Source organism: Aspergillus aculeatinus (genome assembly GCF_003184765.1).
Source record: "Aspergillus aculeatinus CBS 121060 unplaced genomic scaffold BO66scaffold_25, whole genome shotgun sequence".
NCBI lineage: Eukaryota > Fungi > Ascomycota > Eurotiomycetes > Eurotiales > Aspergillaceae > Aspergillus > Aspergillus aculeatinus.
Genome location: NW_020291494.1, coordinates 204,638 through 232,201, shown reverse-complemented (window position 1 = coordinate 232,201; position 27,564 = coordinate 204,638). Strand labels below are relative to the sequence as shown.

Below are 27,564 nucleotides of genomic sequence, written 5' to 3'. Positions count from 1 at the left end.
CATGGTCACGTGGGGTCTACGTCATTGCGGGATCGCTGGGATCTCCTTGAGTTCGGCATTGAATTCGGCTGCAATTCATCAAGGTATACAGTACCCTGTTGGCTACTAGATTCAATGATATTCCAAAATAGCTCTCCAAGACTCCATACTGAAGGTTTATGATTTCTCTCTCTGCGATGAGTGCACATATCCTCGCTGTATAGTAAGTACCACAGACAATACCAGAAATTACACAATGGTACCGAACGGAACGTTATCGGTCGGCAGCCCGCTTCAGCAGCGAGCTTAACCTCGGCGGTGTGAGCCAATCGGCTGAATTTGTTGAGCAGCTCCGGTATTGTTGCCCAATCATGTGTCGTCGCCGCCACAGCTATAAGTACGGGCGTCCACCGCCAGCACTGCGGGCAGGTAAGTTAATCGGCATCATCCATCCATGGAAGTGCTCTCCTCTTGCCGTGAACTATGACTTTCTTCGTTCCATGGATATTGAACAGGATTCCAAGGACAGGATGGGAATCGCCAACTAAAATACTGTCATCTGCCACATTGTTGTGGCTATATGACCAGTCTTACAAGGTATACGTCTACAATGGCCGTCCACGGTCTCACAATGCGCTTTGCTACTGTTGTAACCAACCGAAAAATAAAAGGACATCAATATTCATTCATCTAGTAGGGATATGGTTCTTCGCAGGCATGCAGACAACAAAAAAAAAAGAAAACTAGCAACAAACAACGAAACTACTCGTCCTTAGCCCACGGCAGACTAAACGTGCCCGCCCAGTCCTCGACCTCCTGGCGCAGTTGCACGATCTCCGAGATCTCCTCGCCCTCGCCCACGTAGTCCAGGAAGGCCTTGACCGTGTTCGGGTTCTTGACGCCCTTGGCCGTCGCGCTCTCCTTGGCGGCCTTGTCCAGCTTCTGGGTGATGACCACCGCCCGGTCCACGATATCCGCCACCCGACGGAAGTCCTCCGGCTGGAAGCCCCGCGTCGTCATGGCGGGCGTGCCCAGACGCAGGCCGCCGGGCTTCAACGCCGACCGGTCGCCGGGCACCGTGTTCTTGTTGCTGGCGACACCGCACAGCTCGAGGACCCGCTCCACGCGCGCGCCATCCACCCCGCGGTTCTTCAGGTCCACCAGCACCAAGTGGTTGTCGGTGCCGCCGGAGACGATGTTGTAGCCCAGTCCGCCGCTGCTGAGGGGCGATCCCAGTCGCTCCGAGAGAGCCTGTGCGTTGGCCAGCACGGTCTGCTGGTAGGTCTTGAACTCGGGCGACTGGGCCTGCTTCAGCGCCACGGCCAGGGCGGTGATGGTGTGGTTGTGGGGCCCGCCCTGGTGGCCGGGGAAGACAGAGGCGTTGATCGGACCCTCGAGGTCGTACATTTCCTTGTTGCCCTTCTTGTCCGTCCGGCGGACACCCTTGCGGTAGAAGATCATCGCCCCGCGCGGACCGCGCAGGGACTTGTGTGTAGTGGTCGTCACGATGTCGGAGTGGGTGAACGGCGAGGGGAGGACGCCCGCGGCGACCAGACCGGAGATGTGCGCCATATCACTGAGCAGATACGCACCGGCGGCGTCGGCGATCTCGCGCATGCGCGCGTAGTCGATCAAACGGCTGTAGGCCGAGGTACCGGCGATGATCATCTTGGGGCGGTAGAGAAGAGACTGTTTCGCAAGGCTGTCATAGTCGATGAGACCCGTCGACTCGTCCAACCGGTATGGCAGAGTCTCAAAGTACTTCGAGATGAAAGAGATCTTCTTGGTAGGGGTCTGGTAGCCGTGGGACAGGTGTCCGCCGTGGGGCAGGTCGAGACCCATCAGGCGATCGTGGGTGTTCAGGACGGCAGAGATGGCGTACAGGTTGGCAGGGGAGCCGGACAGAGCTGCAATCAATTAGACTAGGGCCTACAATATCAGTAATGATAAGTTCAATGAAGGTACTCACGCTGCACGTTCACGCCCCATTCTTCCGGGTTGAGACCGAAGGTCTCCAGCGCTCGCTGCTGACAGAGGCGCTCAGACTGATCGATGAACTCATTGCCTCCGTAGTACCGAGCCCCAGGATACCCCTCGGAGTATTTATCTGGTGAACGTCAATATTCATTCCCGTACCTCAGTCAAGTGTGTTCGAAAAGGTGGATGACTGACTCTGCATAACACTGCCCAAGGCATCGAGGACGGCCTGGGAGGTGAAGTTCTCGGAGGGGATGAGGTTGATGAAATGTTGTTGGCGTTTTTTCTCCTGCAATAATCATACTCCATCAATTCCCGTCCTGAATACATTCCTAGCAGCTAGACCAACCTTCTGGAGGATCTGGTAGATGGCGGGGTCGGACTCTTCGAGATGGGCGGAAAGCAACTACTCCGATGGTTAGTTAGCACGGGTGGTATGACATCAGACATCGCCGGGCCATGCGAGCAATGCTCATTGGGGGACCAGAACGCACAGTTTGTTGGACTTCAGGGCTGGAGGAGGAAACAGAACGAGATTGAACAGGCTTAGAAGGAAAAGAAGCGACCGCCGAGCGCATAGGACGAGGGAGCACGAAGGCCGGCTTCGCAGTGCGCGGGAGCAGGCGCGAAGCCTGTCGTCCGCAACGACCCAACATGATGTGTGGTGTGATGTGGTGGACGGTGAAGGTCTGAGATTATAATGGAAAGAAGAATCAAATGAATTGATCACTGAAGACCTCGAGATACGCGACAATCGGAAAAGTCGAAAAAGAAGCGAGGTTCTGTCCCCGGAATTATAAGAGACGGGGGAGACGGGGAGAGGAACGAGCAGCGAGCAGCGAGGGACGACAAAGGCGACCTCGGACTGGAAAGGCAGTTGCGCGCTTCCTATCAGCTTGTCGGACAACTGCTGCTCCTCCGTTGCCCGCGGGAAGCTGTTTCCACTAGGCCGGAAACAGACTAGCATCTCCGGGCGGTACGTGCCCTCGGAAGAACAGAGCGGCCGCTTGCCGAGGAGAATTGTTTTTCTTCTCGCCCGATTGCGGTTCGGCTTCTTCCTTTTTTCTCTTTTCTTCTTCATCACACAACTAAATCCAAGATGAAGAAAGGCGTTTAGCTTGCCAGTTCTCGTGGATGGTCGACTTCGGTCGACTATCCCGGGCGATGCTGACCTGTCCCCGCCTCCAACCATCCTTCTGGGACAAGGAACCATCCGATTGGAATTGGGACGTGTGTGTCTGTTGATGCCGACTGAGATGTCCGTGGGAGGATGACCCTTCCCGAGTAACTCTTTGATGTTAGGGGTTACGAGTCTCGCTCGTTCAATATATTCTAAACTGTCCAATAAAACCAATGGAATGATAACTTACGACTGAATTGAACCCCCTATATCGTCGTAGACCACCAAACCTGTGCACCAGGTCTTTCCCAGTCTGAACCTCTTCGTACTTGTTCTTTCCAGCCTGCGTTACGGTACTGGTAAATTGCCCAGTTGACCACATTACTTGCTTGGACCAGAGCCCAGTACAGAAGACTTTAGCAAGCTAAACTGTCGCTTGATAGCCTATCTCACGGAATCGTTACTCGCCAAAACTCGGCTATCCAGACAAATCACATTTCAAGCAAAGTTCTATCGAGTTGCTGCTCATTGAAGCAGAAACCCGCAGCTAGGAGCACAATGCCTTTCTCAGGTCTCTCAGCAAGCACGCACAACAGACAGCCAACATGAAAAGGGCAACCATCTCCAAATATTGATACAAAGAGCCACTGAGAGTTGGCAAGCAAGTTGCCGTTTATCAAGCAAGAAGCAAGGGAAATACGCCAGTCCAGAAAACCTTGCTATATACAGCAGCAACGCCAGCCGAAAAAAGAGTTATATACGTCTACACTCTAACCTAACCACCATAAACCAACCAGGCCACAGCGGCAGCCCAGCCACACACGAACGCAACGGTCAGAATTGAAGCACCCGCCCGATCCCCAGCCGTGATCTCCGGCAGCTCGTTGGGTGGATTCTTCGGGGCGGTGCCCGCGTTGGGATCACTCTTGCTGGTGCCCCCAGTATCCGAAGTCAGCGGTCCTTGGTGACTCTGTTCCTGGCCCTTGTGGGCAATCATAGTGGAAGAAAAGACGCTCAGTGCACTCATATCAGACTCCAGCGAAGTCTCCCCATCCCAAGTCGCCTGGTGCCAGCGGCGGCCGCATTCAGTGCCCGATTTGCCGCCAGAGCATTGCTTGGCCGCTGCCAGGGCCGACTGCTGGATTTTCGGGATGATCTCGCCCGCGGTGTACGGCGCAATGGTGGTGGTGAATGTCAACCAGGATGACAGAAACCCCTTGAAGCAGTCTTGATTCCGATCGCACATCATGTTCGGTTCGCAGGAGATCTCGGACATGATGCTGCCGCCGAACTCTTGAGGGAAGAACTTCTGCAAGGTAGTTCCGAGCAAGCCGTCCAGCGCCTTCTTCCACTTGTCTCCACCGTTGGTCTAAGTCTTGTTAGCTTCCTGCAGTCACTTGAGGGAGAAACCCTATGGTCAGGACGGTGTCATACGTGGTTATACATATAGGCGGCTCCACTGATGTACGTTCCGTAGTTGTACGTCCATTGGAGATCTCCATGGTCTTTACACTCCGTCTGCGTGGTGGTCGTATCAGCAATGGACCACTCGTCCTCCCTCAGGAGCGGGGTGGTCGCCATCCAGTCGTAGATCTTCTCCGCCCAGTTGCTGTACGTCTCATTGTTGGTGTAGCGCCCCAGTCGCGCCGCTAATTGGAAGAGACCCCCGTTGGAGATCGCATTCTTGGTGGTGTATCCAGCCTGGTAGGGCCACAGCTGCCAGCGCAAACCACCTTGACAACTGGTCGTGTCCCAGCGGGGTACTTGAGTGTTGAAGACCCCCTGCGCAAGCGACAGCCAAGACGGTTGGCCGTCCTCCTCTGGGTAATTCAACTCGGCGGCCGTCATTGCGGCCAGCCCCCAGAACACCTGGTCATCGTTTCCGAGGTAGTTACTGTAATTGGCGGGGAAGTAGTCGTTCTGGCCCTTCTGCCAGAGCATACCCTCGGTGGTGACTGCGTTGTAGGATGTGTCGCCGGTCCAGTACCAATATTGAATCAGCGTCATAAACATGGCGCCTCCTTCCCACCATGTATCAACCAATTTGCCCGGGATCTGCCCAGATTCGTTGCCGTGGTAGTAGCTCATCATATTGTAGGCTGCCGTCGCCGCGGCATTCTTGATCGATTCTATGTACAGGAAGGTCAGTGCTTGGCGCATGAATCATACTCGTCAACAGGAAGTATGCGCTTACGCTCATCATTGAGATCTAACTGTATGGCTCGGACTGTGTGCTGGCTGACAGTGAGGACGGCCAGCAGAGCCGTCCACCAGCGCGGGGACAAGATCATTCTCTATAGACTAGGAGAAGTGTCTTAAGCGAAGGAATGAGGCGGCCGCAGCCTCGACATGCGCCGGCGTGTGGATGAAGGGTGCAGGGACGAAGGCGGAAAGGGATTGGCAGAATGCGGGAGGGGCTCGAGATCGAGGTCGAGATCGAGGTCGAGGTCGAGGTCGAGGTCGAAAATGAGGAATGAAGGGAGATTCCACAGGTTTTAGATGGCAGGTATGCGGACTAGGGCGCGGGGGAGGGCGCACTAGGTCTGACGTGAGGTCACTGCTTGTGGGGTCACGAATGAGTCTATCATGAAGGGACTGTAAGAGTTGAGTCAAGAAGGAGGAAGGGAAGAAGGAGAGACTACGGAGGGAAGGTAAAGTAGTAGTCCATTGTGGGAGTAAAGGTTGTATGGCCATGACGGCATTAGGCTATTTAACGAGAGTAAGAGGGAAGAGGGAAGAGGGAAGAGGGAAGAGGGAAGATTCTGCCGTGGTGTCACATTGATGACCTAGTCAGTTGGGTCAGTTGGCAGACAGTTGAGTCGGAATAGGTAAAAATAGTGTATCCTACCCTATTTTCAACATTAGGCTACATCACGGCATGGATCAGATGGTACCTTACTGTCCCTTTCCCAGGGAAACTAAACCAAGTCCGGCCAAGTGGTCAGTGACCCTGCGGGGAAAGGGTCCAACTCGACGGACTCACGGGACGGACTCAAACTGAACGGTGGATCTCCCGCACTGCACGGCTCCAGAGCTGAGCCTTCCATTCAGGCACACCTGCTTCTTTATGAATTTTTTACTGTGCTTCGTTATACTCGTACACCAAATCAACCAACGAGCATTTAGCTTATCAGAGTTTTAGAGAATCCTGTTTCCTCTGCTTCCTCCCGTATCCTTGGCGTATCCATTGTTCCGCATAGCACCGGACCGGCCACGCGGCTGCACGCAATATATTCTCCGACTGGGACTCCCGTGTCAGCACCAATAAGTTCGGCAAATTCACTCATTGATACATGAATCCAGTAACGAAATTCAGCAGCAGTCCCTGCCCACTAGACCGGAATCATACAAAGCAATACCTTGAACATCTTCGATGCTCACATGGTTAAATGGGTGGCTTTTCTACGCATCGATAACTTGCTCTCTGGACTCATTCTCAACACGAGCTGCCAGGTGTGATAAGCCCCACGCTTAGCTTGTTATCCATGCAAGATCCAGACTAGGAGGATCGGCGATCAGGCCAACGCTGCAGGAAATTGACAGCCAGCCTGGGTGCAGGGTCCTTTAGCAGCTAGTTATATGCCTTTAGCTTATAGCATATCGAAAAAGGTCTATAGAACGGTAATTACTGCACTCCAACTCGAAGCGCGCTATGTAAACATACATCGTCCCGGTCTCCGGGATTCTAAATCAAAACCTGATGGGAACCATAAAATATCGAGTTTTATTTATTACCCCTTTCCACCCCTCGCTGGAAATTATTTTCACATCAACTCGCTTCAAACCCGGTCACGTCTACGAGGTGCCGCCCGGATGATGTTGTCGACACGTAGAAGAAGCTGCAGGAAATGAGCATGTTAGCATGGTCTATCTGAAAGTAGTGGAAAGAGCAATTCGTAGGAAGGGCGTTCTTACCTCGGCTGCTTCCGACGCGGAAGAGACCACAGCCTTCTTCAGCTTGTAGGCCTCCACGACGCCCAACTCGCGCATGTCGGCGATGCCACCGCCCGGGGTGAGCAGGTCCAATCCGGAGCTGGTCATACCGTTGTTGATCGCCTGGCGCAGGCGGGTCACAAGGTCGCTGGAGTCCAGACCAGCGTTGTCGGCGAGGGTGGTGGGAAGCTGCTTCAAGGCCAAGGCGAAGGAGTCGACGGCCAGCTGCTTCTTGCCCGTCGTGTTCTGAGCGGCCTGCTCAACGGCCTTGGCCATGACCATCTCGGCACATCCACCGCCAAGAGTCACACGGGGATCCTTGACGGTCTGGGAAAGGACAGCCAAAGCGTCGTGAAGGGAGCGCTCAGCCTCGTCGAGGAGCTGCTCCGTGGCACCACGGAGCACAATGGTGCATGCCTGACCGGCAGCCACGCCCGAGAACTTGATAAGAGTATCCTCGCCGATGATGACCTCCTCAATAACATCGCAGTGACCCAGCTTCACTTGATCGGGGTGGTCGAAAGTCGAGGCGATCTCACCGCCGGTAACCAGGGCCAAGCGCTCAACGCCGTCGAAGTCGGCATGCTCAATCGACATGATACCGGCTTCCGTGAACAGCTGCTCGGGCCAGTTGTAGATAAGCTGGCGGTTGACAAAGCAGTTGATGCCGTGAGCCTTGATCCGCTCAACCTTAGCCTTCATCTTCTCGCGCTCGGCCTTCTCCAGCTCAGCCAGCTTGCCCGTCGATTCGACCTTCACCCGGGCGCCGAAGATCTTGACCTTGTCCGTGTCCATAGCCGTGTTGGCGACCAGAATCTTGGCGTTCTCCAGGCGCTTGGGCTGGTTCACACCGATCTTCTTGTCGAGAATGAAACCTTCATCGAGGTACGAGTCGCTGAGCTTGCCACCGGCCTTCTTGATGATCTGGATGTGGCTCAGGTCGGTCGAGCCGCGGAGGCGGAGAACAGCATCGCAGGCGAGGGTAGCGAAGTGCTCACGGTCTTGGGCCAAAACCTTGGAGCTGAGGGTTGTGCGAGCGATTGAGTGGAGGTCTTTGCGGAACAGTTCCTTATCCGTGCTACGATCAACGGCGGCCTTCTCCAAAGCCTCCAAGGCAGCCTTGCTGGCTATCCGGTAACCTTCGATGATAGTCTGAGGGTGGATCTTGCGGTTGACCAGCTTCTCGGCTTCCCGCAGCAGCTCGGCCGCCAACACCGTCACAGATGTCGTACCGTCACCGACCTCGTCGTCTTGAACTTTCGAGATGTTAACGAGGACCTTGGCTGCGGCGTTGTCAAGGGCAATCGACTTCAGAATCGTGGCACCGTCGTTCGTGACAAGGATATCGCCGGTCGACCTAAAGGCAACGATGGAATTAGCCCACTGCTCGCGGTCGGCAACCCCGCCTTGCTCCCATCAATCATCCCACATACGCTGACTGGAGGATCTTGTCCATTCCCTTGGGACCCAGAGTACTCTTCACAAGATCACCGACGGCGATAGCACCGACGAAGGCGGAAAGACGAGCATTTTCTCCTTTCTCCTCGATCACATCGTCGGCGAAGATCTGCGTGGGGTTGGCGAAGGACTGGAGGCGGGTCAGCACTGACTATCGATAAAACAGAGACAAAGAAGTGTCAGATAAACGTACCATGATGACTGTAGATAGTAGAAAAAGATGGCTACCGTCAAGGGAAGGGCTGGCAGCTCAGGGGTTGCTTGAGCTAGACGGTGAGGACGCAGAGAACGGCCAACTCTAGCCAATGCGGGACAAACCAGAAAAGTTCGTGATACTGCCCGACCTGACCGCCCGCCCCGTCTGTCGCCGGTCTCCCTGTCGTCCATTGCCCTCGTCCACTTCACATTTCCCCTCAACTACAGCCTCACTCACTCATCCTTCGATTCATCATGCCTGCTGAAGAGGAGCAGAAGCTGGCATCCGCCAAACGCCCCATATCCGCCGTGGATGGCGGCGATCAGGATGGTACGCCCGCATGATACCTGGAGGATTAGCACACGGTTGCGAAACAAGACATCCTCGAGCTCGATCAGTTGCTGACGCTTTTCCCTAGGTGACGACTCGTCATCCGATGATGATTTCGGTCCAGCTCTCCCCTCCGCAGATGCTCCGAAGAAGAAACGCCGCAAGCTCCCTTTCGAGAAAGTCTACGTGAATGCGCTGCCCTCGTCGCCGCGGTACTCCAAGTCGCTCATGCACAAGGATCAATTGTCCTTCCTCACCGTAACTCCGCATACTGATTTCCTGATCACCTCCTCGATCGATGGCGTCGTCAAGTTCTGGAAGAAAATGGCGGTGGGCGTGGAGTTTGTGAAGGAGTTCAAGGCGCATTCAACCGAGATCAAGCATGTCAGCGTCAGTGCCGACGGAAGGAGCTTTGCGACGACCGGAGCAGACAAGACTGTCAAGATCTTTGACGTTATAACTTTCGGTATATTCTCTACAGCCATGCATCGATTGGACGCAGTCTGACGTTGGTTGCAGATCTATTGGCTATGCTTACGCTCGACTTCAACCCGCGTTGCGTCTGCTGGGTTCATCGCCGTGGCGCCTCATTGCCGCTCCTGGCAGTGACCGACGAAGGAAGCAGCATGATCCAAGTGTTCGATGGCCGTGGCGAGAACCCCACCCCATTACATACCGTCAAGTCCATCCATCGCAGCCCCGTGGTCGCTATGGCGTTCAACGACGCGTACGACTGCGTCATCTCCGCCGATGAGTCCGGTATGATCGAGTACTGGCGGGCGGGCGACGGCTCGTTCGAGAAACCCGACAACGTCTTCGAATTGAAATCATCCACCAACCTGTTCGAGTTCAAGAAGTCCAAATCCACCCCTGCCTCGCTGTCTATCTCCCCCTCCGGCGAGCAATTCGCGACGATCTCCTTCCCCGACCGCCAGATCCGCGTCTTCGACTTTGCTTCCGGCAAGCTCTACCGCAAGTACGACGAATCCCTCACCACCATCATGGAGATGCAGCAGGCCGGGACGGCGCTCTACCAGCTCGAAGAGGTGGAGTTCGGCCGGCGACTGGCGGTGGAGCGCGAGCTGGAGAACCCCATCACCAAGCCCAAGGTCAACGTCCTCTTCGACGAGTCGGGCCACTTCATCCTGTACGGCTCCCTGCACGGCGTCAAGTGCATCAACACGTACACCAACCGGGTGGTGCGCGTCTACGCGAAGGACGAGCCCTTCCGGGCCCTCAACCTCGCCATGTACCAAGGGCAGCCGCAGAAGAAGGGGGTCGTGACCGTCTCGATGGCCGCCAGCGCCAACCCGCTCCTCCAGGAATCGGAAGAACGCGACCCGATCCTCATCAGCACCGGCTACGGCAAACTCCGCTTCTACCTCTTCACCAACGAGACGGACGTCTCCAAGTCCACGCGCGACGTCCAGAACGAACGCCCCCGCGAAACCGGCGCCGGCGGCCGCGAGGCCACCGCCGCCCACAAAGCCGAGCTGGGCACGTCGGCGATCCTGCACACGACCATGGGCGACATCCACCTGCGGCTGTACCCGTCGGCGGCGCCCAAGGCGGTCGAGAACTTCACCACCCACGCCCGCGCCGGATACTACAACAACACGATCTTCCACCGCGTGATCCGCAAGTTCATGATCCAGGGCGGCGACCCGCTCGGCGACGGCACCGGCGGCGAGTCCATCTGGGGCGGCGAGTTCGAGGACGAGTTCTCCAGCCTCAAGCACGACAAGCCCTACACCCTGTCCATGGCCAACGCGGGGCCCAACACCAACGGCAGCCAGTTCTTCATCACCACCGAGAAAACCCCCTGGCTGGACGGCAAGCATACCGTCTTCGGGCGCGCCGTGCAGGGCCTCGACGTCGTGCATAAGATCGAGAACACCAAGACCTACAAGGAGAAGCCCGAGCAGGATATCAAGATCGTGAGTATCACGGTGTCGTAAGCTGACAGAGAGGAGACACTACCACTAGCGCTTTTTTTTGATGTTGTTCTTTCTTTTCCCCTTCCGCAGGCCTTGGGTCGCTATGACTGGGTTCGCTGTACATCTAGACTTGTATCCGTCATCAGCCATAGGGCAGCTTTGTACGAATCACGACTTATTTTTAATCATAGCATATTCGTCCATCATTTTTTGGTGTTTCTACTGATTTCTGCACGTGGGCGAGCGCGGGGGGTGATCCCTCTTTGAATAAAACAGGACAGACTACGATAGTATCTCTGGTGCAATCGGTAGCATACAAGTTGTCAATGAAGCGAACGATTTGGGTTTCCCCGATGACTAAAGAGACCATAGAAGGTTGATTCCCATAACCCCACACTGGGTCCGCAATATGCAAGAGGACAGACATTGGAAGATGACAGAAGAAGAATATATTCGATCGAAAGATGACGTGGAAGTCAGCCGCATGGAAAATGCCTGAACCAGGAAACTATGCACAACATTCGGAACAGGATTTGTGTGATGCGAAGTGAAGAAACGAAAGTAAAGTGATGCTTTGTACTGTGCATTTTGAGGGAAACAAAAGAATCACTGGTACTGTACGGCGGCAAATAATCAATACCCTTATAGACAAAATCAAACGCCGGATATATGCAAAGCTCAGCGGAAGGGACCATGCCTTTTTCTTTTGTCCTTGACGGGGTAACTGCAGGGGCCATCGATCCATGGCATATGGTTTGCCAGATGAATGGAAGAGGTAGCCTTCCAAACAAGACCTCCACGAGTCTGGTTTCACCGAGCCACTTCGCGGATTTCGGTGTCACTGTCGGATACGGGTTGCGTCTTCTGCAGACGGGATGACGTGCGCGCTGGTCGGGGCCCGGGGGCATTTGCAGCGGCGGCAGCGGCAGCGGCAGCGACGTTGGTGTGTGAACTGCTGGCGATGGAGCCCGGATTCTGGGCGGGGTCATACTGGGCGGGCATGAACTGACCCGGCGCGCGTGTATCAGGTCCCGGCGCGGGACCGATCTCCTGCTGGCGGGCGGCCAGCAGAGCGCTGTCTGTGCCACCCGTGGCTGCGGCGTGATACAGACCCGGGTACTTCCGATCATGGCGGCGCTTCGCCCACACGCCCACCACGCTGATGATGCTGAACCCGACGACCAGGATGATGACCATGATCACCCATTTGTAGTGTGTGGACCACCTGCAAAGCGACACGTCAGCAAAGTTGCGCCCGAGTTGATGAGGGATGGTTCGTCCCGGAATACCTACCAAGCGTTGGACGCGGCAGTCCTCCGATATGCGCGGATCTTGGTGACTGATTGAGCGGAATGGGCCTGCCATTTTTCCTCCTCGTTGTTCGTGCTGCCAGCGTCGGCGAGTGGGGCTGCGACCGCGCAGTAGTTGTTGTACCATGTCTGTAGTAACGAGCGATCGGAGGCATGGCTGCACGTATCATCGCAGACGGCGGTCGAGGAAGTGTGAAGCTCGGTGAGATTATGTGAATGGCAGAAGCAGGAGGCGTAGGTGGCGGAGTTTGTCTGCGGAGCGGCGGGCGGCAGGCATTCGGATTGGGCTTGGAGGAGGACGGAGCAGGTCAGGCCGCAGGAGGGAAAGGAGGAAGAGGCAGCGGAAGGTAGGATAGCGACAGTTTGCGCATGAGCGACGGTGGAGGCGAGGAGGGCGAATAGCGAGAGGTATGCGATCCGAGGGAGGGATCGCAAAGTGGTCGTCGGTGTGGCAGCAGCAGCATGACTGGCGGTCCAGGCCTGAGGCCAAGGTGCCATGACGACTGCTTTTTTGGCGGCTGAAGTTATGGCGGTGGGGACCGTCAGGAATGTTTACTGACGGGTATAAACCATGATATGTCGACAGAATGGATCAAGCGAGAGGACAGCGGCGAAGGAGGAGGAGAGGCGACTGAATAGGTGGAACGAGTGACGAGAGGAGCCCCAGGAGAATACCGGAAGACGGGGCGAAGACGGGGCGCTGTATCTGTCGATTTAGTCGGAACCCCCGAAGCTAGACGAAGAAGGAATGGGGGGGAGGAGGGAAGAGGAGGGAGGAGGAGGGAGGTAGGGAGGGGCGGAGAGGGGAGGGAAAGGGAGAGAAGAAGGTAGAGAAGGAATTGTCAGTCTGAGGAAAGGAAGATAGCCAAGAGAAAGAGAGGGAGAGGGGGGGGAAGGAAGGAGAGAAAGCCTGTTCCGGGGCGGGACGATGCTGGTGATGATGATGAGATTGAGTGGCTTGAAGAGAGAGAGAGAGAGAGAGAGAGAGAGAGAGAGAGTGAGAGTGAGAGTGAAAGGGCGTAAGTGAGAGAGTACGGAGTAAGCCTAAGTGAGAGACTGCAGTGAGTGAGTGAGTGAGTGATTACTGGTCAGTGAAGGGGAGTTGCGCGGCCTCCAGGAGTGACTATCGCCCAGTTGGGCGTAGTAGGAGTACTGTTTCCTGTGTATTTCCTGAGTATTTGCCCGTCAGGACACTTTCTGGACACTTTCTGGACCCTGAAGCGACCTTGGCAAGTCTTCTCTCTCTCTTTCTCTTTCTCTCTTCTCGTTCTTGTTTTGGTTCTCGTGGACTTTTATCGGATCTCACTCACACTAACATCGTCTCCCCCCGGTCACTACTCAGTCCTTCCTTACCATCCGCTCATCCCTCTCCCCTCACCGGCACATCCACAAGCCCTGTCAGATTGACCTGTGGTATTAAAAAATATGCAGGCCACTATGCCCAATAACCTCCCTCGTTCCTGGGCTCCACTGGGCTCCTCTTTCAATGATGCAATCCGGTGGATGCCCGTCCCCATCGCTGGTTCCCCAGAATGCTGCAGGAAATAACTACTCGTACCCACTACTGCCTAAGGATTAACTATGAAATGGCTTCCTGGCCCATGAAGTCATCGTTACCATATCGCCCGCCGGGTTCACCATGCGAGCTCCTCAGTTCAGAATAGTTTAACCGAGTTAGCATTGTCGATCGCATCTCGTGTTGATCCAACTCGATTTGAACCTTGATTTAGCCTGCCCAGGATCCATGGATCAGCCTAGAATCAATCCCGATCTAATTCCAGGGGCAGGGGGATTCATTCATTCCCCGGGACTGCGTGGTTGCTGTCAACCACGCCAACTCACACTCACACATTCATCGAACTAGATGAACGGTCGCTTGCATCGGAACTCGAGACAAATGGCGCCCTGTTGCCTGACTCGAATCATCCAAACTCGCCCAAGGCTTATCAGCCAAGGGAAAAGCCGGCGTTGAACGTTGAACTGTGCGGCGTTTTGCCCAACCAGGCCTAGTCGCCCCTTTCGCGGATCCAGTGGGATGTCAAAGCAAGGGATCGATCTATATTCTATTTTCAGCACACTTTGCCCGATCGGAAACTTCATGTCTTGGGTCTCCTTCCATGCAAGGTGCACATTAGGGCGGGACCGCCGTCTGTTCACTTTCAAAGTGAGGTCTAGTCCTATGCTTGGAGCGCCGGCTCATCGACTTAGAATGGCTGTGTCAGACATGCGAGACATTAGCTATGGGCCCAGAACATGTTTCCCACGGAAGTGGTCATGATAATAGGCCAGCACTCGTGCATCAATCTTCCTAGTCGGGACAATCGACAATGCAGAATGATCCTCAATGACCTCTGGTGCGTGGGTGGGAGCACTGCCCATTGTCGCCGATCGAAGATCCCATTGAAATGTCAAACTACACTAATAACACTCGATGAGGTCTCTCAGAGTCCATCCTAGCGCATCGAACTTCTTGATCTGTTTTGCCTGAAGACGGATCGAATAAAGACTTCACCGCAGGATTTGATAGTGAGATCTTGTCTTCTGGAGTTCGCCCATCAAGGACCACCAACCGATGAAGCCTATTTCAGCTAACCGCTTATCATAGTTCAATGCGACCATCGCACAACAGGCCACCCACTTGCCCAATCTTCTAGCCCACCACTACCCTAAAATGCTCTCTTTACTAGTATCGACAACAGACATTTCATCAACCTTCAAAACCTCTTCGCATGCCTTGACGTTTTCGTATCGCTCAGCAGCCACCCATCCCTCAGATCCAACACCCAATACCTCCCTCGACAGCTGCTCTTGCTCATTCAACTCCACCTGCGCAGTGTTCAACTGCAGACACTCATTCACCTCGTCTTGACTATACGCGATCGGACAGGCTGAAGCGTCCGCATCTTCCGATCGCACAAGCCGATCCCAATTCATCGTCAACTGAATCAAATCGGCCTTGAGGGTGACATTATCCCCATCCCAGGGAACGGCCGCCTGGTGGCACAACCTCCGCCGCAAGACTCCCAAGTCCCCCGTCAGGGCGGCCTGATGGGACGGGTTCAGCTTGGCCGTCGCCGTGAGATAGCAATAATGCAGCCAGCGGCTTCGGAAGAGCTCTCGCTCGCAATGTTGGTCTGCTTCGCTCAGCCTGTCGAGCCCTTCCGGCAATCTCGGTTCCTGCAGTAGGCTGGGGATATCGCCATCCGCGCTTTGAAAGTTGGTCGGGACCCCGCATTGCAGGAACAGCGGGCGGATAGTGCTATACTGCCAATCGATCAGGCCCGTAATTTCCAGGTCCTCATTGACAAATATGTTGCTGGGTTGCAGGTCTGGATGCCGAATCGTGTGTCGTGTCAAGGACGCGTCGCTCGGGACCAAGTACGGCGCAACCCGGAGGTAGTCGCTGAGATTCTTGACATGGTCCCTAGGTGACTGCTTGTATGATCGATTCGCGGGGAGAAGCTTCGATGCTCGCACGGGCTGACCATATTCCTCGAGATATGCAATCTCCTTCCTAGCCCCGGCAGCCAAGACATCCAGGGGGCTCGTGTCTTTTCAAGTCAGTATCGACATGCTCATCCATCTGCAGTCAGGAGAAGAGAAGGTCGCGAATAGTCTTACATGGTCCACGATGCACCGGCAAGATCCGGCGTTTTCCCAACCACAACGCCCGTGTCACATCCGGCCCAATGCAAATCGGACCCTCCCCCACGGCACCCGCCTCATCCGCGACTCGCACCGTCTCCATGCACTGCAAGTCCCGCTCAAAGAAGAGACTCCCACTCGCGGGGAAATCGAGGGCAAACAGCCTGGCCTCCAGCTCCACGATCCTTTCCACCACCCCCGCCAGCTCCTGCTCCGACAGATCGAACCAGCGATCCGTGAGGCGCCGTCCCGCGGCGCACTCCATGAAGATATACTCCGTGCCCACGGCGTTGTCCGCCGTGGCCGAGTACCCGTAGATCCGGGGCACGGGGAACCCCGGCCGACGGAGGTATTCGATGGTGGCGACCTCGCTCGCGACCAGGAGGTACTTGGGCTCGGTGACGGGGTAGGGGATGCGGGCGACGAGCTGGAAGCCGTCGCGCATGGTGACGAGGAAGGTGCGGTTGAAGCCGCCCTCGCCGAGTTTCTGTAGGCTCGCGACCGCGGTTGCGGGGGCGTTGATCGCGGCGGCGGCGAGACGTTTCAGTTCTGCGACGTTGAACGGGCGTCTGCGTTGGGACCTGCGGAGATGCTCGTCGCGGCTAGTGAAGAGGTGGTCAGTTTCTGCACGGTGCGGTCGGGAATTAAGATCCGCTACAGACATCCATCGTCCCGATGTGTAGTTGAAAAGGTCTGAAGTAGAGGCAGAATTGTGATCTTGATCTCGCTGCCAGCGCCTTGTGGTGGACGTGAGGTTTCTAGTGTGCGGGTTAGAAGCATGCGGCACCCTAAGCCGCGGCCATACTGGGCGTCTGACCTCGGCCAGGAACAGCTTCATGATGCCTGGGACAGGAACGTTTCATTGTCTGCGTGACTGGCGAGGGAACGAGTGCACGAGCAAACCAACAGATGAAGTTCTCTCTGGATAAATGAGGAGAAAGGATAGGGGAGAGGGGTTGGCGGAACGTGATTTCGACCGCCAGCTCGGAGGAAGAAGGTCGTCCCTTTGGTCCGATGCAGGAATCATCCCATTTCCCCAGTGCCGAGGCGCGCTAATGCAGTCGCGGAGGAAATGAGATTCGTCGATCCTCAGGTGGTTGCACCACCACGGGAAATCCGTGCTTTGTTGCAAGGTTGCGTTGCATGGAAGTGGGGGTGAACAGGGCGGGTCTGCTTCTTTCGACTCCTACAACGACAATACCCGAGAATAATCATCTATCTATGCAGGACACTTCGATATCTCTCGTCCAAATCTAGACATGGATGCTTTTGAGTGTTCCGAGCCTTCACGCTCCTAATCATTGCTGCTGTCTGACTTGCATCGCGGGGCGTAGGACCGAATTGATTGCTATTCAAGGTAAACGCTCACGCGACAATACCAATGACCGACTATAGAAGTCCTGATCTCGAACCTAGTGATGTCGCCCACCGATTCCTTCTGCTCGCTCTTTAGTTTCCCTCGACCCAATGCCTGCTACTTGCTTCCTCTCATGAAATTGCTTCCGTAACTCGAGATCATAAAATCAAGCATGGGCCCAGATGCAAGACTAGCTCGAAATTAGGTAGAGGCAACTGTCGCCCTCACTCATACTGTATCAACCAACCCGACCTCCTACCGAGAAAGACAGCCCTTCCAGCGCCCGAACAACATCGAAATGAAGCATCAACATCACGTGCCTGAGACTCCAACCTCTCACTGCGCAAAACGGCTTATATGTAATGTGAGTCATAATGTCCATATCATGCGAGGTTGGCCCAGGAGGAGTTCACTGTCCACCCTCAAGTAAACATCCATGATCACCAGAGGGTAACTTTCTAGTCTGATTCATTATCCGCTCAAGTTGGTTCCACAGGCAGTGAGGGGTGTGTACGTGTTGATCGACCTTTCAAGAGAACCGGGATTTCGACACTTCCAACACGGCAATCGACCAACACGTACCAGGAATAGGATAGAGTCATAGCACCTCCCTGACAACTCGGCGTACCGTCCAGTCCGTGCTGGCCACCAGTCACCACGGATTCTCATAGGCATAGGTCGGCCCGCCCTCGACACGGAAGACCGCGACGCGGCCCACGGTGAAGGTTGTCTGACGCTCGTGCGGATCTCCACTACCACTCTCAGTTCTGGCATGCTTCCTGGTCAGCTCTTCATACCCACCTGAGGGTGTGCCTGCAGCGTGGCCGGTCCCGCGCAGGAAGGTAGCCTGTTTTGTGTCCGCGTCAATCTCGAGTGCCACCCTCGATTGATCGGGATCCCCGATGCAGTGGCCGGGGGCGGGATGTCCGGGAGGACTGTTGTCTTCCGGGGAGGATGAGAGAGGCATGCTGGTGCGTCCTCCGGTCCAGCGGAACAGGCTGAACTGTGGCTGAAGCTGGAAGAGAAGCTGGGGACGGGCGACGACGGCCGATTTGTCTTTCTTGGGGGGCGGCTTGTCGTCGGTTTCTTTTGCGGTGGGAGGGGTGGCTAGTGTAAGGTCACGGAAGAATGCACCCGCCACGACCTTGTCCGAGTTGTGGGCGTGATCCCCCAGAAACAGGACGAGATACGCGCGAGCGGTCGGATGGTCGTGCGTGGTGGCTTGCTGGAGGATATGCCGCAGGTCGAGGCTGTCGGCCGAGCCCTGGAAGTTCCTATCGTAGCAGTGGTGGAAGGTGATCGCCTGGACTCTTCGTGCCAGTTCCGAACGGTGGTGGGTCTGGAACGGCGGGATGAACAGTGAGACTGCCCGGAGGATCGCGTCCATAGTGTCCGGTGCGGAGGATTCAGTCTCCAGATTCGGTCGCTCCGTGGACAGGCTGAGTGGGAAAAGAGTGGCCCACAGCCGATGGAACGATTGTTCGAGATTGGGCTGGTCCGCGCAGGCATCAGCGCTGGGATCCGCAGAGTGGCAAGGAAAACATACCAGAATGTCCAAAGCCTGGAGCACCATCTCGGGAGCCAGGGACTCGTTCTGGTCGTGCCTGAACGATCGGACCAGGACCCCCGCCAACTCCTCCTGGTCCGCACTGGGTTCCTCGAGGAAGCCGCGATGACACTCTCGGTCGGGGCGGGTCAGTTGCGGGACTCTGAGCCTCAGGACCAGGCACAGTAGCGCCGTGAAGTCCCCGGCCCTCATCGCACATTGGCCCGTTCGCCCCCCGAGCAGACTTTCCGCCAGCGGCTGCACCTGCTCCGGCGACGGATGCAGTTTGGGGTGGGAGGGGAAGATTGCGAGGATCGCATCCGTCATGTCGTTGGCCACGAAGGTGTCGAAGCCGTCGGTTGGTGGATCTGAGCGTGACTGGCGGCGATCGACCCGGCTGATGCTTCGGAAGATGCGATTCATCCTGAGCCCGCAGGTGCAAGGCTCGTCCAGCCGGCCCCAGCAAAGGCCGAAGTCATCGCGTATCGTCCCGAGGAGCCGGGTGCCTTGCCGTGACAGTAGGAGTAGCCCACGCTCGAAGGCGGGCTGCTCCACCTTGCGGTCGTCCGCCTCCGAGATGGGGAATGGATGGTAGGCGTAGAAGCAGAAGCAGGACCACAGGACGTCGATCGCCGTGTCGGGGATGATTGTGTCGGGATGGGTCCGGGCGAGATGGTCTTGGAAACTCTTCCTCGACCAGTCTGAGACAGTTACCAAGGATTGCATCAGTCTCTGCTGCGCTCTCGCGCGGCTAGGTAGCACTTACAAGGCGGATGCTCGTGGGTCGGGTCTTGGATGCTAGACGCGACGAAGATGGACTCTGGCGGGATCGAAGTGACTACTTCTCGCACGAGGTTGATGTGCAGCTCGGACAAAAGTGACTCTAAATGTATATGGTTAGCACCGATCAATCGATTGATCGATTGATCAATTGATTGACTGACCCCGGGTGGTGGTACGAAGAAAGTGTGCGATCTTCTTCTTCTTGTCTCTGAAGAGTATGTGGAACACTGCCTTTTCCAACAGGGTAGTCATGAATGACGATTTTTCGCAGGACGTGGTTCGCAGAATTTGTAGAAGATGCTTGTGGCATGTTGTGTGTATGATTACTAGGTAGGTATTGATTTTATGTAGGCAGGCGCGGGAATTGACAGTCAATCGTGGATCACATGACGACCTACCACGGCACAGCGCTTCTAACCATCAGGCCTCAATCAGGCCTCGATCTCCTTGTACAGCTCCAGCACATAATCCCGACTTGATCTTCCCGAGCACCTCATATGTGGCCTTGGCCCAGGTATACTAAGTGGTGTCAGGACGGTCCGTGAACTTGATGGTCTTGCCATCCCCAAGTTTAATGTCGTAAGATCCTGAGTCGGACTTGAGAATGACGGTGTTGCCCTCGGGTCTCTGCGGTGAGGTGAGGCGATTCTTGAAAGGAAGTTGATATGTATGAGACGTGAGATGATGGTAGTTCAACTACGATGGGCTTTGCGCATGTTCTATGTAATGACTGCTGTATCTGCCTAGCCAGCTTCGGCGGCCTTGGTTTACTGGCCCTGTCAATTCTGATTACTAGCTCAAAATCTAGAAACAGGCATTCACCAACCACGGCATCCGACTATCCAAATCCTGGGGGAGTATAGGACCCTTCTCGCCAACACTATCCACAAACAGCACCGTTTCCAGAGAGTCCAGACAATGCTTCACATGGTGAAAGTCGATATCACGTGGACAGACATGCCGGCCCGTCTCCCTGGCGTGCCAATACCGCCGCAGCGCCAGGAGACAGTGCGCCGGGTGAAAGAGCGCGTCCGTGGCGATCTGCATCGCGTATGGATCCTCCCAGAAGGAGGTGTTGAGATAGTCGCCGCTTTGCCGGACCCGCTCCATCTCCGGATACCGCTCCTGGAACCATCGTTGGTATTTCTGCTCACTCTCGTCGACGAGATTGAGCGGGACCATGGATTGATCGTCCAACCGGACGAACCACGACTGCTCCTGGCGCTCCTCCTGATCCCCGAAATAATCTAGAAAGCTGGACCAGGGGCGTGTGAATTGGAGTTGGTGCTCGAGGCCACGGCTGCGGCTGGTGTTCCACTGCAGCCAGAAATTGCCTGAAGTGCTGCTGGCGCTTGAGCCGCGGAACGTGAGCCCGAGGCGAGTGGACACGACGACGCCGATGACGGATAGTAGGGTTAACAGGCAGAGAAGGATAAGCCAGGGGGCGCCTTGAAGCAGGTTCTTCTTGACCTTCGATAGGCTAAATGAAAGGGTTTCGGCGGGGGCAAATGCATTCTCAGCGGCCGCAGGGACTCTGATGATGGATAGCAAATAGCCATGATCAGAGTGTGAAGTAAGTGTGAAGCTGAAGCAGGCTGACTCGGAACCAGCTTGCATGAAGAATTTCGTGGCCCGGTCAACAGTTTCCTCGAACGTTGATTGTGAGTCCCGATGGATGATTGGGGAGAGCCACAGTCTGAATTGGCCGGCTCCATTGACAGAGACCGAGACACAGCAGTCGGAATAACCTTCCTCGACTAGGTCCTTTGCCCAATCCTTTAAGATTCTCGACAACGTTGTCCCAGATGACGGAGTGGTATTGGGGCTCAATCGAGATGGCCCAGATAGAATAAACAGAGTCAACTCATCTTTCTCAGCGTCGCCCTTCACAGGGTGATAGGACCAGCTAGCCATCGGCATTGAATACTTTATCGACTGACACAACGCGGATGATCAAGGGCGATAAGCCCAGACGGTCGCCTTGAATGCAATATTACCGCAGTATAACAACATGGAGAGGTACGCTGGTCCAAACCCCTACTCTAGACGGATCCCCGCTCCCACGATGTCACATTGATCAATTCAAGTCAGACAATATCGACCCAAGCCGCCCGAAAATAGATATACTACTAGGGACCGTGCGGCAGCCCTATCCTTATCTCGCATATGGATATCGGGCTTCCGCCGGTGTACGGAGGACGTATGCGCCGTAACGACCGCCCCCCCGCATTTCCTTCTCGATACCAACCGTGTAATTCGTGCGCATTCACCGAACATCCTCCCATTCCTTCACTAAACTACTCGTCGTTGGTCACGAGCGCCACCCCTGACTTGGTCCTCGATCCCGGCGATAAGAAAATCTCGCCGCAATGCCTGATATGGTGCTCCGAGTCGGAGCGGGGCTCCACGATCTTCCCATTGAACCGCGCGCGGAACTGCTTGCGCCAGTAGAAGATGCAGTGCAGGGTGTGCCATTGAATGCTCATGTGCACCAATGCCTCCGGCCGGTCCGCCAGCGCCGCCACCTCATTTACATCCATGGGGAGGGTGCGCTCGCGGTCCGCGTAGTAAATCCAGGTGCCGTTGGGGCCATCGCCCACGGTGTTGAACTCCGCGGCCAACTCGTCGTCGCGGCAGTGCGCCGGGAGCCAGGCCATGGCCAGCCCGTCGAACTTGCAGCCACGCGCGACGGCCTCGGCGACGGAAGCTCCGCAGTCGCATCCAGTGCGGTCGACGTGGTGGGGAGTACTTGTAACGTGGTAGGGATGAGGGGATGGGCGGGTGATGAGGTTGAATGCGCCCCAGAGTGCCAGCGAGTAGAGGAGGCAGATTTTCGTCAGGTGGAGGCAGATTGTGAGCAGCTTACTGCTTCGCGTATGTCTTGCGGGCAAGGTCTGCTCGTAGCTTGGGCTCTGGCCGTGACCTTCCTCGAGTAGATGGCAAGTAGGCTCTTCCCCTCTGTGCATGTTGCTGCGACTGGAGGGATGACTGGGAAAGGGTGTCCACACAAAAGAACGTTGAGCAAAAGCGAGACGAAAACGCGACTGACCTTTCCACTTGACAAAGAGACTGCTAGCTTAGATATAGAAAAGATCATGGAGGTAAATATCTAATAGCGAATTGGCCGGCCTGTGTATACAGTGCAATGAGGGGAGACAGGCATGTTACGGACAGTAAGATTACCTCGCCCGTGATTACACACCATCGTTGCAGATAGCCATCCCCCCATGCACTACATAATTTCAAAACAAGCCCCAGCTGAGATTTAACCAACACACACTCGATCTCCATGAGAAGGTCTCGTTATCGCTGTGATCACTTTGGCAACACTTACACCCGGCAGCCTTGCATGCGCAAAAAAAAGCAAACCATGGCTTCAACCGACTACTCTCTCTTAAGCCCCACAACTCACCGCCGGCGCACCACCAGCCTACAAGCCCTAATCAGCACCAGTCTAGTCTCACTCCTCCTCGGCCTCGTCCTCGGAGTCGTCCTGGCTACCGCCATCCACCCCCTCACCGTGCCCCAGCTCCTCACCACCGCCCTCACGCACCTCGCCCATCCCTCTGCATCCCCATCCGCCGTCCCCGTGACCGGGGGCTTCGTCTTCGACGCCGAAACCGGCGAGGCCAAGTGCGGCACGCACTGGACGGAGGCCAAGCGCCTCGGGTGCCACTTCGACGTGATGGCATCGCGGTGGTACTCGCCCGACTGCTTTAACCGCGGGGTGCTGGACCAGATGCTGACGGAGGTGGACTTCCGGTGGTACGCCGATCGCGAGCATACGCAGGAGGTGGCGCGGGAGCGAGTGCTGGCCGGCGAGTTCGACGCCGTCTACCCGGACAACGACTACCACATCATGCACTGCCTGTACCTGTGGCGCCGGCTGCATTCCGCGGTGCTGGAGCATCGGTTCTTGGACGATGACGTGTACAGCTATGGGCATACGCTGCACTGCACGCGATTGATCATGCGGTGGCCCCGGGGGCTGAATACGACTACGGTTGCGACGGCGGGAATCCCGTATTGTAGGGCGACGCCGTTGTGAGGGGAGGGTGAGCGGGAAGGAAATGAAAGCTCGGTTGGGCCGCGGCAAAGAAAGGAGGTGAGAGATCTAGATAGATTACTGGAAAAAGGCAGCTTAACTTGCGGGGTTCAAATGGGAGAGTGGTTCGGTTCTTTCAAGGTGAGGATTTAGGTCGACACTAAGAAGGACCAGATCCTGATATTTTGATACACATATGTACTGTGCGTAAATGAAGTGCGGGGTTCTATAACGGCACGGACAGATATCTCGCTCACATACCCTCGCTCACGATAGTTTCGATAGTAGAAGCGCGGGGCTTTACTGGTCAGCTCGTCTATTGCAGACCTTCTTTCCCTGCATAGATGGTTACATCGGTCCTAGCATCAAGACTGGGAAATGCAATAGGTGGAATAATCCAAGAGTGATAGAAACGATTGTCGTAGGAACAAGGCCTTAGATCACCTCCAGCCAGGGCTACATCCATTCAAAACCACTAGTAACAAAGTAGGCGGGAGTTTTGTAATGCATCCCTATTACTGTACAAAGTGGAAGTGGGAGGCTTTCCCTGCATAGATGGTTACATCGGTCCTAGCATCAAGACTGGGAAATGCAATAGGTGGAATAATCCAAGAGTGATAGAAACGATTGTCGTAGGAACAAGGCCTTAGATCACCTCCAGCCAGGGCTACATCCATTCAAAACCACTAGTAACAAAGTAGGCGGGAGTTTTGTAATGCATCCCTATTACTGTACAAAGTGGAAGTGGGAGGGGGGGTTGGGGGGGTTCAGCGGAAGATCTGAGCAAGCAGCAGTGAGATAGCCCTCGATAAATATAAGACTCTCCGTGGATACTGTTCCTATGTACCAAGAATCAGTTTGACTCCTGATAAAACGAAGTCCCAAAATATTCTATCCTTACTTGAGCACTCCAATTTCGTCTACAACTCCCTACAATGAAGCTGCTCGCCACTTTGATCGCACTCTCGGTTAGCGTGTCCCAGGTAGCCGCGCTTGCGATACCTCGTGCCATGGCTTCTGGTCCAGTGGCCGAAGAAGCGATTCCGACGTACGATAAGAGAGCAATGGCTTCTGGTCCAGTGGCCGAAGAAGCCGTGCCTACCTATGACAAGAGAGCCATGGCTTCCGGCCCAGTTGCAGAAGAGGCAGTCCCTACATATGATCGCAAGCGAGAGAATTAGTAGCGGTAAGTGAATCGTCAATCTCTGTATCTCACCATGGCTTGCTGCTGAATCCAAAAGCAGCAGGCGAACGTGGCAGCTTTCTCCAGACAGGACTCAGAAACTGCAAGCAGTGGAATTCAGGTCTTGTTTTATGGGTCACACTGGTTCCCAGATCACCAAGTGATTAGGTATCCTAGGTTGAAGTTATACTACTAGTAGTGAGGGATTGGGATCAGATTGAGAATACTATTTCAGTTTCTATGGGGATCACTCATACAGCGATGGGCGTGTTTTGTATCCGATCAAGTAGAGAGTGTTTTAACAAGTATCTCGTGTACGAGGTGGACGAACCGGCTCTTGAGTTGAAACAAAACCGGCCGACAATAACAATATCTATGACACGATACAATAGCTTGAGATGGAGAACAGTCTGACCTTTATGCATTTGCAATTCCCAACTAGCTACAGAAGTGAGTCTATATCTTATCTAGTGCTCCCCTTCATGCCCCTCGCCGTTCTCAGGGACCTTGAGAGGATCAAAGCTGTCCGGCAACAGTCGCTCTGTCAGGTTCCACATGGCACGCTCATTGGCAAACTCCATCAGGGCATCAAAGTCGACACAAGAATGCGTCTGCCCCCATCCTGTACTCTTGGCCCAAGCCCCCGTCTCCCCCTCCAGAGTGGTATCTGCGGAGCAGAGAATGCTCTGCCGCAGATACTCGACGCAGTGAGCCCGATGCTCTACTTTCTGTGACTCTAGCATCGCCCACTCTTCTCGGGAGGTGCCTAAGGCGGTCATCAGGATAGACTATGGTAAGGGTCAGTTGCACATATAGGGAGCTTGAACTTCGGGTAGGGGAAGTTTACAAGGCAATGAAGCTGATGATAGACCGCCATGATGTGGCCCTCATAGTGGTCGCCCTCCTCAAAGACGTTGTCCATCTTGAACGCTGGATGCAGGACTTCGAACTCTTCTTCTTCAGAGACGGTGATGTAGCCGCGGCCAGCTTTGAGAGGGAGAGAGCAGATATTAGAATCAGCTCGTGTCTATACGATGGTACATCGGGGCTACTCACGAGGGAACAGGGAATGCCAGTTCTTATGGATCTCTTGCATCCTGGTCTTGTTCCAGAGCATTTCAGTGTCATGATAGACGAGGTCCGGTCCGAGACCGGCGGTGTTGCCGAAAATGACGGGCTTTCGTGGGACTTGGGTTGGAGATGTGCTCGAGCATTAGCACACAGAAGATCTTCAAAGTCATCAAATCAGAAATGGGGATATGCCTACGCGTTGGCCCAAAGCTTCTGTCGTCGACCAAATCTATGTCGTCAGGTTTCCCTGTATTCGACATCAGAGCCACGATGAGGGAAAAAACAAGAAACCCTTCAAATAGTAGACGAGCATCAACATATTTCCAAAGAAAACTCGATGTCCTCGTTACTGTTGATGACGGGATGTTGATCTTGGTTTCATTTAGCAAGCCGGTTGATGGAGAGAGGGAATCGATGTGCTTGTCGTCATTCTCGTCCCAACCATTTGGGGAGGGCAACATGGCTGCCATGAGTGAGTTTTGACGAGGAAATAGTATCAGAATGACATGGACTGTGAGAGATTCTGACTGAAAGAGAGAGAGGCTTTGAGCCGGGGAGTGATGATTCTTTGACCATGCAGTGTAATCAGCACTGTTCATTACACGTCTTGTTTGTTACAGCCGTAATACGTGGTCATGCGCTGGAGCTTACCGATCGGAGCAAATTGTTACCCGATCTGCTTAGACAGGCATGAAACCGCTGAATCCTTAGGGCGGGGATGCGATTAAGCCTCGTCTTGGTCTGCTTGTTCTCCCTTGCACCAAGAGTTGCCGTGCCGTGATAACCGAGTAAGCACTAACGTTCCTTGGTGTAAAGCCTAGCCTGAACTCGCAACGATGTGGTTGTTCAGCAAATTCTGACAACGAAGACTTGTCCTGCCCCTCAATGACCCTTTCACCAGTTCAAAGTCCAATGCACGGGAGACCACCTTCCCTGGAGGAAGAACCAGACGAGGAGGGCATCTGGACCCCCCTCCAGCTAGCCGCCGCGCAAGGCAATCTGCCCCATGTGAAGCTTCTCCTGAGACAGTCCAGCAGCAACCCCAACGAGCCCGCCCGCGGCTACTACGGCCAAACCGCACTCCAGGCGGCCTCAGCCAACGGACATCTCGATGTGGTCGAGACGCTCTTAGCCGCAGGGTCGGAAGTGGATGCGCCCGGGGGCAACAACGGCGGCCGCACCGCGCTCGCCCTAGCCGCAGGCGCCGGCCACTTCCCCATTGTCCGCTACCTGGTCGCCGCCGCAGGCGCGGACATCCGCCGCCCCCGGCACAAATACATGGGACGCACCGCCGTGCAGGCCGCAGCGGAGGGCGGCCATCTTGAGATCTTACGATGGCTGCTACACCAGCTCAAACAGCCGCCCGTCGCGGAAATCAACGCACCCCCGGCCACTAACCGGGGCCGGACCGCGCTGCAGGCCGCGTCGCTGGGCGGCCATGACGAGATGGTGGACTTCCTGCTCCATGCCGGGGCAGATGTGAACGCACCCGCCTCGAGATATCATGGCTTCACGGCGCTCCAGGGCGCGGCCCTGAACGGTCACCGGACCGCCGTCCGTCGACTGTTGGCGGCTGGGGCGGATGTGAACGCCCCCGGCGCGCGGTACAATGGCTACACGGCCCTGGCGGCAGCGGCCGAAGGCGGCCACGCGGACATTGTGCGACTCTTGCTGGACGCCGGCGCGGATGCCGC

The 27,564-nt window shown here is 55.4% G+C and overlaps 10 protein-coding genes across 10 annotated transcripts; 2 read left to right on the top strand and 8 right to left on the bottom strand.

The window, feature by feature from the left end:
• Nucleotides 1-642: 642 nt before the first annotated feature.
• BO66DRAFT_392075 (serine hydroxymethyltransferase) lies at nt 643-2,799 on the bottom strand. Its single transcript, XM_025647415.1, has 5 exons — nt 2,451-2,799; nt 2,306-2,362; nt 2,152-2,245; nt 1,949-2,086; nt 643-1,886 (listed from the first exon to the last, which is right to left on the bottom strand). Exons 1-5 carry the CDS (start codon nt 2,610-2,612, stop codon nt 742-744), a joined length of 1,596 nt encoding a protein of 531 aa, XP_025503788.1. The 5' UTR covers nt 2,613-2,799; the 3' UTR covers nt 643-741.
• A 1,052-nt stretch (nt 2,800-3,851) lies between these two features.
• On the bottom strand, nt 3,852-5,367 carry BO66DRAFT_411614 (glycoside hydrolase family 76 protein; the record flags this gene model as incomplete). The annotated part of the gene is made up of 3 exons (XM_025649302.1): nt 3,852-4,445; nt 4,511-5,205; nt 5,271-5,367. The coding sequence occupies 3 exons, from the start codon at nt 5,365-5,367 to the stop codon at nt 3,852-3,854; spliced, it is 1,386 nt and encodes a 461-aa protein (XP_025503787.1).
• Nucleotides 5,368-6,710: 1,343 nt separating this feature from the next.
• BO66DRAFT_392073 (chaperonin-containing T-complex subunit CCT2) lies at nt 6,711-8,739 on the bottom strand. Its single transcript, XM_025647414.1, has 4 exons — nt 8,661-8,739; nt 8,443-8,597; nt 6,992-8,366; nt 6,711-6,915 (listed from the first exon to the last, which is right to left on the bottom strand). The coding sequence occupies exons 1-4, from the start codon at nt 8,661-8,663 to the stop codon at nt 6,856-6,858; spliced, it is 1,593 nt and encodes a 530-aa protein (XP_025503786.1). The 5' UTR covers nt 8,664-8,739; the 3' UTR covers nt 6,711-6,855.
• Nucleotides 8,740-8,891: 152 nt separating this feature from the next.
• BO66DRAFT_92984 (WD40 repeat domain-containing peptidylprolyl isomerase) lies at nt 8,892-11,233 on the top strand. Its single transcript, XM_025653714.1, has 3 exons — nt 8,892-8,993; nt 9,082-9,459; nt 9,513-11,233. Exons 1-3 carry the CDS (start codon nt 8,918-8,920, stop codon nt 10,949-10,951), a joined length of 1,893 nt encoding a protein of 630 aa, XP_025503785.1. The 5' UTR covers nt 8,892-8,917; the 3' UTR covers nt 10,952-11,233.
• Nucleotides 11,234-11,740: 507 nt separating this feature from the next.
• On the bottom strand, nt 11,741-12,738 carry BO66DRAFT_411611 (uncharacterized protein; the record flags this gene model as incomplete). The annotated part of the gene is made up of 2 exons (XM_025649301.1): nt 11,741-12,155; nt 12,224-12,738. The coding sequence occupies 2 exons, from the start codon at nt 12,736-12,738 to the stop codon at nt 11,741-11,743; spliced, it is 930 nt and encodes a 309-aa protein (XP_025503784.1).
• Nucleotides 12,739-14,620: 1,882 nt separating this feature from the next.
• On the bottom strand, nt 14,621-16,748 carry BO66DRAFT_451899 (phosphotransferase family protein; the record flags this gene model as incomplete). The annotated part of the gene is made up of 4 exons (XM_025651891.1): nt 14,621-15,791; nt 15,862-16,487; nt 16,548-16,578; nt 16,703-16,748. 4 exons carry the CDS (start codon nt 16,746-16,748, stop codon nt 14,902-14,904), a joined length of 1,593 nt encoding a protein of 530 aa, XP_025503783.1. The 3' UTR covers nt 14,621-14,901.
• Nucleotides 16,749-17,894: 1,146 nt separating this feature from the next.
• Nucleotides 17,895-19,823, bottom strand: BO66DRAFT_401655 (uncharacterized protein; the record flags this gene model as incomplete). Its single annotated transcript, XM_025648770.1, has 3 exons — nt 17,895-19,489; nt 19,555-19,671; nt 19,733-19,823. The coding sequence occupies 3 exons, from the start codon at nt 19,821-19,823 to the stop codon at nt 17,895-17,897; spliced, it is 1,803 nt and encodes a 600-aa protein (XP_025503782.1).
• Nucleotides 19,824-20,375: 552 nt separating this feature from the next.
• BO66DRAFT_420596 (uncharacterized protein) lies at nt 20,376-22,943 on the bottom strand (the record flags this gene model as incomplete). Its single annotated transcript, XM_025649885.1, has 3 exons — nt 20,376-21,477; nt 21,873-22,436; nt 22,906-22,943. 3 exons carry the CDS (start codon nt 22,941-22,943, stop codon nt 20,376-20,378), a joined length of 1,704 nt encoding a protein of 567 aa, XP_025503781.1.
• An 88-nt stretch (nt 22,944-23,031) lies between these two features.
• On the top strand, nt 23,032-23,619 carry BO66DRAFT_294666 (uncharacterized protein; the record flags this gene model as incomplete). The annotated part of the gene is made up of 1 exon (XM_025643186.1): nt 23,032-23,619. A coding segment is annotated over one exon (588 nt), but the record flags the coding sequence as incomplete, so codon positions are not given.
• A 1,647-nt stretch (nt 23,620-25,266) lies between these two features.
• Nucleotides 25,267-26,340, bottom strand: BO66DRAFT_438661 (oxidase ustYa family protein; the record flags this gene model as incomplete). Its single annotated transcript, XM_025651081.1, has 4 exons — nt 25,267-25,587; nt 25,647-25,786; nt 25,856-25,987; nt 26,067-26,340. The coding sequence occupies 4 exons, from the start codon at nt 26,338-26,340 to the stop codon at nt 25,267-25,269; spliced, it is 867 nt and encodes a 288-aa protein (XP_025503779.1).
• Nucleotides 26,341-27,564: the final 1,224 nt, after the last annotated feature.